This window comes from Scleropages formosus, chromosome 6 (genome assembly GCF_900964775.1).
Source record: "Scleropages formosus chromosome 6, fSclFor1.1, whole genome shotgun sequence".
In the NCBI taxonomy this organism is placed as follows: Eukaryota; Metazoa; Chordata; class Actinopteri; order Osteoglossiformes; family Osteoglossidae; genus Scleropages; species Scleropages formosus.
Genome location: NC_041811.1, coordinates 12879538 through 12893300, shown reverse-complemented (window position 1 = coordinate 12893300; position 13763 = coordinate 12879538). Strand labels below are relative to the sequence as shown.

The 13763-nt window shown below is 45.5% G+C and overlaps 2 protein-coding genes across 3 annotated transcripts; one reads left to right on the top strand and one right to left on the bottom strand.

Moving 5' to 3' along the window:
* The first annotated feature begins 191 nt into the window (after nucleotides 1-191).
* On the top strand, nucleotides 192-2010 carry cdc26 (cell division cycle 26 homolog). The gene is made up of 3 exons (XM_018744691.1): nucleotides 192-243; nucleotides 1167-1310; nucleotides 1545-2010. The coding sequence occupies exons 2-3, from the start codon at nucleotides 1230-1232 to the stop codon at nucleotides 1728-1730; spliced, it is 267 nt and encodes an 88-aa protein (XP_018600207.1). The 5' UTR covers nucleotides 192-243; nucleotides 1167-1229; the 3' UTR covers nucleotides 1731-2010.
* A 2145-nt stretch (nucleotides 2011-4155) lies between these two features.
* On the bottom strand, nucleotides 4156-13373 carry slc31a1 (solute carrier family 31 member 1). 2 transcript variants are annotated; one of them, XM_018744680.2, is made up of 5 exons: nucleotides 13190-13373; nucleotides 7410-7552; nucleotides 6237-6306; nucleotides 5476-5644; nucleotides 4156-4891 (listed from the first exon to the last, which is right to left on the bottom strand). In XM_018744680.2, exons 2-5 carry the CDS (start codon nucleotides 7536-7538, stop codon nucleotides 4690-4692), a joined length of 570 nt encoding a protein of 189 aa, XP_018600196.1. In that variant the 5' UTR covers nucleotides 7539-7552; nucleotides 13190-13373; the 3' UTR covers nucleotides 4156-4689. The 2 variants fall into 2 exon arrangements, with proteins under 2 accessions (XP_018600196.1, XP_018600198.1); XM_018744682.2 differs by having other exon boundaries at nucleotides 13235-13373.
* Nucleotides 13374-13763: the final 390 nt, after the last annotated feature.

Sequence of the window (13763 nt, the reverse complement as noted above, 5' to 3'; positions counted from 1 at the left end):
TAGTATATATGGCCGGTAAACCGAACAGAAGTTTCTATAGGTCACACAAACTGGCACTCGCGCTTCGTTCCAAAGTGCCTTTCCCAGAATGCCATTCACTGTAAACTACATTTCCCTCCCCGAAATGCCGCTTAAATTAAAAAACTACATATGCCAGAATGCCCGAAACGTCGAACCTCATTTCCCACAATGCAAGGGGAGGAGTTCGTTTCATGGCGCTTCGCTGGCAGCGGTTTTCGAAAGGTGAGGCGATATCTTCTTGAATGTAAATGCATGGTGCATATGATATCTGTTTCTGACGACAGATGTAGACGGTAGCAGAAAGAACATAGTTTACTAAGTGTCTCGCATTAACCGTGCCTTGCGTTCGCTGCGCCTGTTGTTGTGTAAATTAATAATGTCACATTAAATGTGTGGACCATCCCCGTGCACGTGACGTCGTCGTTTCTCTTGAAACCTGTGTTTTTGAGTGTTCCTTGTATCTACAACTGTTGTAATTTTACTCTCAGAATACTGTTAAAGTAAGTATTTGGGAGCAACCTTCTGGTTCATTGGCTATTATTAGTCCAGCTGTCTGCAAACGGGTCCTAGTATGTAGACCCACTCACTCACTGTGATCATGATTCATCATCATGTTCATTCAATTGTTTTCAATTTCAGTGTAAAATATTAAGTATGTAGTTAGATCCAGTATTCAATGAATAAATAATCGTACCAAGGAGAACTACACACACAAACAGGACGATGCACGGTTTTTACAAATACAAATTGTGTTTGTAAATACTATAAAACCACCATGGGGGGGGGGTGGTGGACACCATAAAATTACTTTATTTACGGTGGCAGTCGGGGAGTAGAAACTGGAACGTGTTATTGTGTGGAGCAATTTCTTTTATTAATCATCTTCAGAGTACTTCTGTAGTTTCAAAAACTTTTTTTAAAAACAGTAGAGGTGAAGGTGAGTATCAGTTTGTACTTTGCTCTTCATTTGACTGTGAGAAACAAGTTTGTAGCTGCTGACATAAAAATTGCTGCAGTGAAATTACCCAGCTGTATAATGGGTAAATAACTTTTTAGCTTGTAATAATTACCTTTGCATTATAAGTCACTTTGGAGAAATGCATCCCCTTGGCTTGAATGCAATTGCTGCTGTTGCAATTTGACAGCTGTCAATCAACTGCTAAGCTGTGCCAGGTGCCATAAGAACATCGCCGAGGGCCCGAGTTACAATGCTGCGTCGCAAGCCGACCCGCCTGGAGCTGAAGCTCGATGACATTGATGAGTTTGAAAGTGTCAGGAAGGAGCTTGAGGTAGGACAAATCATAGCACATCTGCTTTTTGCTGCACTTTTGCATTATACTCCCTTCAGTGCCATAATTTGGCTCTGGAAGGAGTGTAAAGATTCATTTAAATATTTGAATACTGTTGTGGAAGCTGCATTTTTGGAAGAATTTTAATCACATTAAAGGACGTGGCTTCATTTGCCTCGTTATATAGTTGGGCAGTGTGTGATCATTTCTTTTTCCGTTTCTGGTGGACATCAGAGCCGAAAAAAACAGCGAGACGAGGTGGACGTTGTGGGTGTGGCAACAGCAGGTGAAATGGGAGGGGCCACAGGTGGAGGCAGCGATGCGAAAACTCGAGAGCAGATGATCAATGAGCGCATTGGTTACAAACCACACCCAAAGCCAAACACCTTGCCGTCGCTCTTCGGAAATCTGCAGTTTTAGGTGCTTTATGGACAGCGTTGAACAGCAGCAGCCTTTCCCTTTCTTTGGGCACATAGCCTGGACTCTTCTGTTCTATTGCCAACAAAACAAGCAGGATGTGGGAGCAGCGCTGGGGTGGTATTTGAATGTCAACTTCCTCTGTTTTAATCCTGTTTTTCTTGTCAGTGTGAGTAGTTAGAATTGACCAAGAGTCTGGGTGTTCTGGATTGTCACAAAACCCAGCAATGCACAGTGAATGTACATATGTCAGACTTTCATGTTTTTAAATTATTAAAACAAAACAAGTGCTTTGCCTTCTCATTTTGCACTTTACTGTGAGGCTCTGTTGCCTGTTGTTTGCAGTAGGTTACAGTAGTCAGTATAGCACCCTTGCAATCAAAATGACTAGGGTTCAAAACTAACATCTTGCTCTAGTACCCTTGATAAATGTAATTACCCTCAATTGTTCCCATCAATCACCCAGCCATATTCCTATTTTATAATGTACTACTAATCTCTGATCAAACTTAATTTAGCAGTGCCAATGTTTATTTCCTAGCCAAACTGTTCTGAATACAGGTTTCATGATTTGTTTAGAATAACTGCAATAGACACGGCTTGTCAATTTGAAATGATCCATGATTCTGTAGTGCGTACTAACTACGGGACCTGCATAAACTGTTATCCACAGAGGTGTCAGGTTTGACCCAAAAACACACTCTCTGCTTCACTGCATCCAATTATGCATTTAGGTCAATTATTAGGCTCACTTAATATACACAAAAGATGACATCCCATTTAGGAAGGCGCAGAATGCTTAGATGGCCGATTGCAATGAGGCTGCGCTTAGAAGGAAAAACCACAGAAATGTTACATCTTATTTATTATACATTTGAGGACAACATTCTGAATCTGAAGTAAGTACACAAACATCAGTATTAGCTGTAAACAATTCCTCAGCCCTCTCACACTGACCAGTAGCTTGAGTGGTGAGCTTCTCTTGGCAGTTCAGGCCGTTTGCCTCAACTGCGAATGTACTCGGAGGTAGGAGTTACTTCGGGCCTTAATTTTTCCTTCTGATCCAGTCTTACAATGTCCTTTCCCTACTAGACTCATGTTATGAACACTTTAATACAACAGCTACTTTTTAATGATAAAAATGAAACTACAATTATCTGAATGGGAACTGAGTTCTACTCCAGCATGTGGGGGGGGAAGGGGAGGAAAAAAAAAAAAAAAAAAATCAGCTGAGATATTTACCAAATTTAAAATATGTATTACGGCTAAACTAAAAGAGCAAAGCTAAAAAGAACACCTTTTGTCCGAGTTCAACTTAGACAAAAATTTACCTTCTAACTCCCAGTCCTGTGACAAAAGAGGTGCAGACTCCATTCTTAAGTATCCAGACTGAAGATACATGCTGCGAATCTCATCACCACCCATGCATCCACCCTCAAGTGTGAGATACTGATCCATTACCTCTGCCACTTTTACTTTTAATACTTCTGTTCAGCAGTACTGCCCTTACTGACTTTTTTTTTTTTTTTTTTTTAAATCAAACTGTCCCCAATCAAACTTTTTCTCCTAATTACAGATATGAATTTGCTCTGCTGGGCACAACAACAATTTCAAAATATATTTAAGAACCCGCACATTCCACCTTGAACAATTCTCCAGTTAGTCAAAATCGGGATAATACAGGTGTCTTACACACCTCACACTGTCCGAGTGCATGCGTAGTATAAATGCCTTTGTATAAGTGTGTCAGCTATTTTGGAGTTACATGACCTCAGCACCAAAGAGCAGACTGTAGAGAGACTTTTACTTCATCAAGATGGGCCAACAGTGATCTAGATGTTCCCTTATGCTTTTGAAGCATAATATTAAGCTGACGAACACTGATCGATCCAGAGCCTCTCTGCCGTTTACACTTCTTCGGGACTATTCGCAAACCTATGGAAGAATTGCTCTAAACCACAAGCAACACTTTCAAAAAGCCACCTTTCTTTACTCAACTTCTCATGTTTGCTGCGCGGCGTCGTACAAACGTAGAACCGCTGGTGAAAATAATGCTCTTAAAATCATATTTTGGACTACCGGCCCACCCATAGATAATCATAATTACGACGATAAACAGTTATATTTCCTTAGCGATGACATATTCGCATTGATTGAAAAGCGAGGTCTTCAACACTACACTTGGCCAAGGTGCTCCCTTATTTAAGGCAAAGGATTCAGTAAGGCGCAACGTCGACTAACCCCGTCCCCTTTGAGACCCTATAGACAGCGGAACACGCCGAAAATGCGAGACGACGGTGATGGGCACAGGATGCTCACCTGTAAGCAGTCGGCAGCTGCCACACTTGTGAGTAATGTACTTTAGTGTACGTAAAAAAACATTTAATTCAATGATAGAATATACATTTGATGTACAATGGCACTATGTTGCAATAATAAAATTAAATAAAAAAATTAAAAATAAGTCAAGAGGCCAGGGATGGCACAGTAGGCTTACAAAAGACTAAAGTTTGGCTCCGGGGACATGTAGATAGAACTGAAAAAGAGGCAGAGGGCAACAGAAGAGAGGCTCGAGGACATAAATCGAGAGCTGCATCCTGCGGAAGGAGGACAGGGTGTTCAGAAAGTTTGGCCCCCATTCTCAAAGTGACATCAGGACATTTGAAATTACGGGCAGAACGCTATAGCACTGGTGACTTCATTAAAACAACACAAGCCAGAGTTCTTCACCATGGCCATGCAGAAGATATACTGCATCGTATCTGAGCATCTTTGCGATAAAATCGTTTTTCATTAGTCCCAGTTAAGACTGGGGCTAATTTTATATTGAGGGGTGCTTATGCAAAGCTCCAGCTTTGCATGTGGGGGAATAAACAGACGAAGCATTGTCTCTGACTAGGGGTGTGTGTGTGTGTGTGTGTGTGTATATATACATACACACGTGTACCGCCTCTGGAGAGGGTCAGTGACAATGCTCCGTAATGTCCACAACCACTGCCTTCTTCCAGCTGAACAGGAAGTAGCCGACACCCGCCCCAGCAGCCACGGCGATGCACAGGTAGCCGTTGAAGGTCATGAAGACCAGCATGAGGAAGTAGCTGACCACCACTTGGATGATGTGCAGCACCGTCTGAAACAGGTGGGGCAGGCTCAGCATCCGCTGGCTGGGAGGGCAGAGGGAGACACATGGAGACACGTGGAACACACACGGTTGCGTACCTGGCTCTCGTCACACACCCGCAGAAAACCATGGAGAATCCAGCTAGAAAACGCATCAACGTACATTTTTTTTCCTATTAACTCTCTTCAGAAAAAAAGGTTAGCATTCGATCCCGAAGCAATTCTTCGCTGCAGACGGACACACTTATTGGGTTCGGGCTGAAAAAGTTTACTTTAATCCGCTTAGCCGACATCCGCCCGGGAAGAAATTAAATACAGGGACACGCAATTGATACGTCCGCAGGCTACGGCTCCCGCGAATGACCAGGATGTCTGCTGTTCACTGAGCTCTACTCCAAATTAAATGACAAGAAGAGCGTTAGACGAGATCTTTAAAACGTCCGCCCGTTAAAGGCTTAATCTGATGGGTTCTAAAAAGGTTAACGCGCTGAATTACAATTAGTGTTATACATCCAAATTTCCTAAGATCCTCTTTAACGGAGATCACCGACGAGTGGCACATTTGGTACCACCACTAGCTACCCCGGGTTCTACCCAGGCCTCCAGGCACACACACACACACACTCACCCCACAGTCTTGTGCGTTTCCATGAGCATGGTGCCGTCATTGCCGGGCACAGGCATAGAGTTGTAGCGCACGTTGACCTGGTTCCGACGCAGCAGGACCTCCCGGCCGATTTTCAGACCCTCGTAGAAGACCGCTAGGAGGAAAATGACGAAGCAGGCGCCCACCATTTCTGGGGAAGATTCACAGAAAGGGTCCCTCCCGTCACATGCGGGAACATCACACCACACCGCTCTCGGTGTCTTCGCAGGCAAGGCGGCGAACTCCCCCTTCGAAACGCAACGCTTTTTGAACGCGCGTTTCGGTCGGCGATCCATGCGGACACAATCGACATAACCGGGCTCTGTCGTCACATCACCGTCAACATAACATGTAGAGAAGAGTGAAAATCTTCGGTGCAGCTCCAGAAAATGCGGTGTTGAGAGTATGTCATAAGTTACGTTAAAACACAGTATATGTACAAATTGTATTCGCAAAATATACAACAGAAACATAAATGAATGAATGAAAAACAAACTATGTATGTACGATATGTACAAAGAATAGAGAGAAATAAAACAGCGGATTTTGTTTTTTGGTCTCAGCCCCGCGTGTTGCACGGGTGCAAAAAGAAGATTCATTAACCCCAAGCCCACCAAAAGCGAAAACGTACGAAAAGCTGATTTCAGCGACAAAATCCCGGAACGTCGGGGTTCCCGTTCATCGGCAAAGCACGCAGACGCGCTCGAGCGCATCCGCCAACGCGCCCTCGAAAGCTCGCTCACCTAGAGGGGTCTCGATGACAAGTCCAGAGAAGAGGAGCTCTACGTTTGTTCCGAAGTAAAACGTCATTTGCTGCAAAGAAAAAGCACAAGTTTCAAAGCAGGGAACGCGAACGCTTCTGTCGAGTTACACCGCGGAGGAGAAATCAGGCAGCAGTTATAGATCTGCGTTGAAAAATGTCATTGTGTTTCTCCAAATCTAACTAGAGGCAGCAGATAACGTGCGGTTAACAAATAGATATGAGCGCAATCTTGCTCACCGAAGCCCTGCTGTCGCATCTAGTCGGGGAAATACTAGAAATTGCTCGTTGTCCTTAAAACTCATTCCTGAACCCTAGACTATTAGTGATAACTAGTAACGTCAGAAATATAATTTTCAGAGACATGGACATTTTCATTTTCAGTTGCATTTCCTTCATTAATCTGTTTTCTGAAATACCTGCCCGTTGCAGAGCGAACATGAGCTGTGTTTATTTTTCTTGGGGGGAGGGCAGCGCTATTAGTTGGCAGTGAACACACTGAGAATAGGAATCTAACTCTTCTCGAGTCATTTTAAAACCTTTTAATGTTTCTGGGTTTTTTTTTCTTTTTAGAAATATTACAATAAAAACATTTTGCAAAAAATGTCTTATTAGAGGGAGGCGCGGTGGCGCAGTGGATTCGGCTGGGTCCTGCTCTCTGGTGAGTCTGGGGTTCAAGTCCCACTTGGGGTGCCTTGCAATGGACTGGCGTCCTGTCTTGGGTGTGACCCCTCCTCCTCCAGCCTTGCGCCCTGTGTTGCCGGGTTGGGCTCCGGTTCACCGCAACCCCACTCAGGAACAGCAGTTTTAGACAGTGTGTGTGTGTGTGTGTCATTTATTATAGCAAAATGTGAGACTTTTACACAACTTAACTCATAAATAAGCAAAGACATCTGCACTGTTAAGCTTTCATTGATCGCAACCCAGTGGAAAAAAGTGATTTTGGACATACGATCAGATTCCAGCTCCCAGCTGTGTTTGTAAGTTGAGGAGCCAGAGTGCAACAAATGCAAAAACTGGAACAGGGTTTCAAAGTGGTGGTACTGAAAGCTGAGGAGCTCAGGTTCTCGGCTCCGATGCGCTCCGTCTATGGAAAGAGGTGACGCAGAACCTCTCCCCGAAACAGTGTGGACAGTGAACTCTCAGGCGCACTCACCATCATCATGTGTTGTTCACCACTACCCCCCATATTGTGGTCCCCTCCGTGGTCCCCTCCGTGGGAGCTGGTGATGGAAGGATCCATAGTGGCCATGTGGTCGTGGTGGTGGCCATGGTGATCTGACATATCTTACTGCGTACCTGAGAAAGACAATGTAACCTAATTATACTATGTTTCAAAAAACAACCGATACATACAGCACCCATTATTATAATGGAAAAAGGCAGTATTATCTCATTTTCTTACAGATGTGGGTGGAGGAGGGACCGGGGACATTACAGCCATGTGATCCAAGCAGCCTTGGTCACACAAATTCCTTACAATACCAATTACACGCACAGTGTCTGAAACAGCTTGTCCCAAGTGGGGTCGTGGGGAACCGAAGCCTACCCGGCAACACAGGGCGCAAGGCTGGAAGGGGAGGGGACACAACCAGGACGGGACGCCAGTCCATCACAAGGCACCCCAAGCGGGACTCGAACCCCAGACTGACCAGAGAGCAGGCACAAGCCAAACTTGCTGTGCCACCGCACCCCACCCCCCAATAAATTGGACACCCCAGGAATACTATTAGGGATCAATTTATCATGCTTATTGCCAAAAAATAAATGCTAATGCCCTTGAAGGGGACAGCACTCGGACAGGTTCATCCTTCCTCATCTGAAAGAATCACAGCAAGGTGAGGTAGAACGCCTTGGTAATCCAGCAAGCTGAATTAGTGTGGACATGTAAGGACACCACCACGAGTGGCCTGCCTCCTCCTCCTCCTCAGTGATCCTATCCAGATCCGAGTTCAAATTTTGCAAGGGCTTTCACTGGGAAACTGTTCATTTAAAACATTATTTTAAATGCACATTAAAGCATTTGTCTTTTTTAATCTCCACTTGTACAACAGTGCAGGATATGGTAATGAGGTCGCTCTGTATGACCATTGTATAAAAACGTCTTTTTAAAACTCTATTCGGGAATGCAAATCTTAGCCCTTCAAAGGTTTGTGTGCTGTACAAAAATGTAACGGGGACAGCAGGTGACGCAGTGGTTACAGCTGGCGCCTCGAACTTGGAGGACCCAGGTTTGAATCCCGCCTCATGCTGTAGTACCCTAAATCGATGCAGTAAATATTATTCATCTATACAACAAGGCTAAATCACCGCAGGCAGCTTTTGGTAAAGCAAGCGGTAGATACATCAAATAAAAGAAACTATATAAAAAGAAATTTATTCCCTGTTACAGTCTTCTGACAGTCCTTAAGAGCCCTGGGTTACAACAAATTAGAGAACTTGGGGTCGTCTTGCTTTCCTTCCTCCCTGCAATTATTTGAAACAAACAGGTCACGGTGCCAAAACAGCACTGGGGGGGGGGAAGCCTGCTGGAAAGCGACAACAGCTCCCGATACCCTGGCAAAGCAGAACACAACACACCCGGCAGAGCCCTGACGGGCAGATCGGACCTTTGATACCAAACAAGCGCACCGCGACTTGCCAGAGCTGCGGCCAGGTGAGTGTTTTTTAGAGACCCGGGCTAATCTAATGCCATGCTGTCCTCGGGCCACATGCAGAGGGCAGTAATCCAACACAGACCGTCATTAGGCAATTACTCCCGTAAGTTGGCGCAAAAATGGCGTATTTAAAGACAAGGGCCTTAGGCGGCCTGCTGGCTGGCGCCTGAACCGGATAAAGGAACAGAAAAGGATGAGGCACAGGCACGAGGATGCAGACATTAAATGAAGAAATATATGAAAATGTATGCCAGTTTCCTATTCAACTGTCTGAACTCCAGACTTTATATCAGTGCGTTTCGCACATGGGTGGCACGGTGGGTTTAGCCGGGTCCCGCTCTCCGGCGAGTCTGGGGTTCGAGTCCCGCTTGGGGTGCCTTGCGGTGGACTGTCATCCCGTCCTGGGTGTGTCCCCTCGCGCCCCGTGTTGCCGGGTTAGGCTCCGGTTCGCCGCGACCCCGCTCGGGACAAGCGGTTTCAGCCAGCGTGTGTGTGTTTCACACTGCATATGTATTTAACTCACAAAGGCGACACCTAATTTTTTTTTTTTTTTTTTTTATTATTACTATCCTGTGAACTGGCAGCAGTTGGAGGAAAGGTATGGGGCGGGGATGATCTTGATGGACAGAGTCAAGGTAACGGTGTCCAGCTGCACGCAACTGAAGCGCAATGAATGTGGACATTTAAGGCAGCTGGTCTGAGGACGCAGAGCAATATATAGGGGAACACAGTGAGAGGACAATCCCTCTAGTGGGACAGTACATGGGAGTATTCTATTAGCTCGCTCTGTGCCTTATCTAACTGGACTTTTGTATCCCACCTTATAAGGGCCATATATTTTTTTTTTTTTAAAGTTTGAATGTATAAATAAAGAATAAAGCCCTTTTCATCAGCATAACCAGCAAAATCACACGTGACCACAGTAGCCACTATATTCAGAAATAATTACTACATAATAATGGATAACTGTATTCATAGCAAGGGGGCGCAGTGGGTTGGACCGGGTCCTGCTCTTAGGCGGGTCTGGGGTTCGAGTCCCGCTTGGGGTACCTTGTGACGGACTGGCATCCCGTCCTGGGTGTGTCCCCTCCCCCTCACGCCATGAGTTGCCGGGTTAGGCTCCGGCCCCCCACAATCCTGCATGGGACAAGCGGTTTCAGATGGTGTGTGTGTGTATATATTCATAGCATGAGTACCAAACTAACAATAAGATGTTCCGGTGGTACAATATGGCACAGTGCACGTGCCCTTTTAACACTCATAAAGTACACAAGATTACCATGGCACAAGGGAATGCTCACAATTGTCAATTTCCTTCACTTGCGCTCATAAAGCTGGTAGAAAGTGACCGCCTATGGAATACCGCGTATGACAAGACACCACACTGAACATACTTTACTTCGATGCGTGAGAGAGAAAGACAGCGACTCCATGCAGGGTCACCTGCTCCCTCATGACTACACACTCCGCATGATCCATCTCTCGCCTCCAATTCCCTGCCCCCATCCAGCCCATGACATCGCCTGAGGCTCGGACCCCTCTCCCACCGTTCCTTCTTTCTATGCCCCCCCCAGCTCCCATAAATTGGCATTTCTTCCCAGTGAGACAACTTTCGTTGGGCATTAGGACCTCCGTGACCTTCGGTCTGTTGTGCCACTTTGCTGACTTCCAAAGGTGTCTGGAGTCCTTCTCCAGCACCATCAGAGTATCACACAGTACCAGTCCAATTTTTTTTATACACTTGCAGGGCTCTAAGCTTTTCTTTTTTTGCCCAAAGTATTTGGGTCACAGTTTTCACGATGAAATGAAGTGCATTGTCTTTCCAGCTCTCTCGCAGCAGTTCTCACATGTCGGTCTGCTTTCATTCTCCCCCTCTAGTTCATCTCGCACGAATATTGCCCCAGGTGTGCTCATTTCTTTACCAGTACAATATATGGTGCCAAAGCAGAACTCGATGACAGACTTTAATATCTACTTAAAGAATGCTAATCATTATTCCTCATGTAGGTAGGAATCCCCAAGGTAGGAAGACCTTCACGAAGAGCTGCCATAAAATATCCCGTGAACATGAATGCGAAGAGAACAGCACGTTTTTCTCCCCCCCCCAGCAGTTAGTAGGTCCAACAGTGCACATCTGTTTAATGGGACCTATAAAGTCTAGTGATTCCTTACAAGGGAAGCCTACGACAAAATAGAGCATAGAGACGCATAGAAACACACCCATTATGTGAGCAACAGTCATCAGAAAATCCATTATGCAAACGGTCCACTCACTTTGGAAGCAAAATCAGGCAATCAACACATTTGGCTGTAAACCTTCAATGGGGAGAAAAAAAAAAAAAAATTACTTTTCAAATTACCCAGTCTAAATAAAAATAAGGCGCAAAATACTTACGTAACGCAAAATCAATCAATGAACACTCACTCCAACTCTTTGCACTTTTCTATATTTAAACTATTAAATGAGAATGAAATTAGTCTACTGTTCTGACAGTCTGTTTTTGGCAAGCTTTAAGGCTTTGTATTTACAGCTGCTGCCAGACTACACGGAAGTATCAATGTTTACGACCGAGTCGCCTACTTCGCTTTATGCATAGACAGCATAAAAGAAAAGTGATCCCCGCAACCCTACATGGGACAAATGGTTAAGAGAAATGGGTGCCTGGATAGACACAGAACAGAATCATTTTTATAGCTCTTGATTGATTAGTGGAAAAAAATGTAGTACTTTTGTAATAGTTTGAAGCAAAGGAGAAAAGCAAGTAAATCATGCAATTTATTATTATTTTTTTTTTTTTAAATTTAATTGTCATAAGTGGAGGACGCTGCGACTGACCTCCAACAATGAAAGAGGTACGGCAAACACGCACCCTTCTGCAAACACTGATTTAATTTTTGGTGTGTTCAGAGCAGGATCAAGGTGCACTTATTTTTGCCAAAGCTTTTTCCACTGGCAAATTTGTCCTTTCCTGTAGAGAGGCAAACAGACCCCACTCCAAAGTTTGCACTCACGATCGGTGCGGAACAAACAATTCAATATATCAGTCTCATTCTTGTTAAGTCAAACTGTAGCATTTAAATAAAAAAATACTAGAAGAAAAATGGTGAGCTCCCTACTGCAGAGAAACGACAGGGTCGTGTTGAACATGATTCGCTCCGCTGCGTAAACCGTATCGATGGACGTCTCACCATCGCAAGACAATAGCACCCAAGAACCCACGGACCCCGGTCCCACCCAGAACGGCAACTCCAGCAATGGAATTAGGGTTGAAGTCCAGCACACATACACAGGTCTAGCCAGCCAGGTCACCTCTTCAACCGCTTTTGTTTGTTCACGAGATCAATCTGATAAACTTACATTTATTCATTTAGCTTTTAAAGTGACTTACAACGTTAAGGTTACAGTTATTACAACCTTACAGTTATTTGCCCATTTGTACAGCTATGGAGTTTTTACTGGAGCGATTTAAGGTAAGCACCTTGCTCAAGTACTACAACGGGGGTGGGGTCCGATCGAACCCGCGACCTTTGGATCCAGAGGCAGTAGCTTTAAGCACTTTCCCCACTTTCATCCTCTCCATGTATCCATGTGCTTGTCCACACTGGGAACACTTCTGCAAGTGGCACCAAATAAATATATATTCACAAGTGCCCGGTGCCAGAAAAAAAGCAAACTGGGCGGCAACGGACACAAGTGAGCCCCCAGACGCATCATCATGCTGACTGCAATCAAAGGTCCGTCGACCGTCCGGTCAAGGGTCCGTCAACCACCCAACTTGTCTATCAAGCCTCCCTCACCTGTCCAGTCAACCATCCCCCAACAGTCAACAGTCCACCAACTGTCCAGTCAACCATCATACACAAAACACCCCCAGCAGCAGCAGCAGGAGGAAAATTCACTTCTGCATGTTAGTTTGGTGGGAAAACCTGGAGGGGGGAAGAAAAAAAAAAAAAAAAAAAACGCACAGAAAATGAAATCCACACACTCTCGAGTTATGGAGCCCAGACAGTCAGAAGTTTCCCAGCAAACCGCAATAAACTGCCCGGGCCAGAGTGGGGAGCCAAGCAGCAGTTTATTTATTACTCTGTCTCGTAGATCTCTACCGTAACACGTGGTTCACCCCCCACCGCCGCGCACCCCGCGTGCCCGGCCCTGCGCGCGAGCACACCGACCCGAGGAAGGCAGGCAGGCAGGCGCTCCGCTGGGCGCGCAGAGGTCAAACCACCGCACTTCTCTCTCTCTCTCGCCATCATCAGCTCGCGTAGCACTGACACGTACCCCGCAAACAGCAACGACCCCGCGCAGATTTCTTCACTTTTTCACCTTTTCACTCTTTCACCAGCGATCTTTAATAACGGCTGATGGAGAAGACAAGAAAGAAACGCTGCTGCAGGTCCTCCGCCGTTCCGCCACTTTTGCTTGGAGCCGTGGGGTGAAGTACCACACAGTCGAGGCGGCCGGAGCCGAAGGTATGACGTAGAATCCATGTGACGAGCGCCTCGGCCAATGGGCATGAAGGCCACGCGCTGGCGAGGCTCCCATTCCGGTGTCACGTGGCATAGCGCTGAAATGACGAAATTCAGGAAAGACGAGTGGTCTGAGTTTACGGAAAACGGTGTCCGGTCTACGTGTGCGTCCTGTGTGAAATAATACAGATAAACGATGCATTGTGTCGGGCAGCAGGTGGTCCGCTGCTTTGAAGGTTCAAACTGCGCTCCCCGTCGGTTCTGTAATGCCATTGAACCCAAGGAACTCATCAGCGAGCTTCTGTGCAATTTAAACGGACCACATTGCCAAATATTACCGTACAACATTTTGTAAACGCGCCGGATAAATTTAATAATAGCATATA

Bases quoted from the DNA above. Each gene is read 5' to 3' on its own strand.
- cdc26 (XM_018744691.1), top strand. From the start codon at position 1,230: ATGCTGCGTCGCAAGCCGACCCGCCTGGAGCTGAAGCTCGATGACATT. The intron at 1,311-1,544 runs GTAGGACAAATC...GGTGGACATCAG, and splicing joins GTGTCAGGAAGGAGCTTGAG to AGCCGAAAAAAACAGCGAGA.
- slc31a1 (XM_018744680.2), bottom strand. From the start codon at position 7,538: ATGTCAGATCACCATGGCCACCACCACGACCACATGGCCACTATGGAT. The intron at 6,307-7,409 runs GTGAGTGCGCCT...TTTTCTTTGCAG, and splicing joins GTGAACAACACATGATGATG to CAAATGACGTTTTACTTCGG. The intron at 5,645-6,236 runs GTGAGCGAGCTT...AATCTTCCCCAG, and splicing joins TGTCATCGAGACCCCTCTAG to AAATGGTGGGCGCCTGCTTC.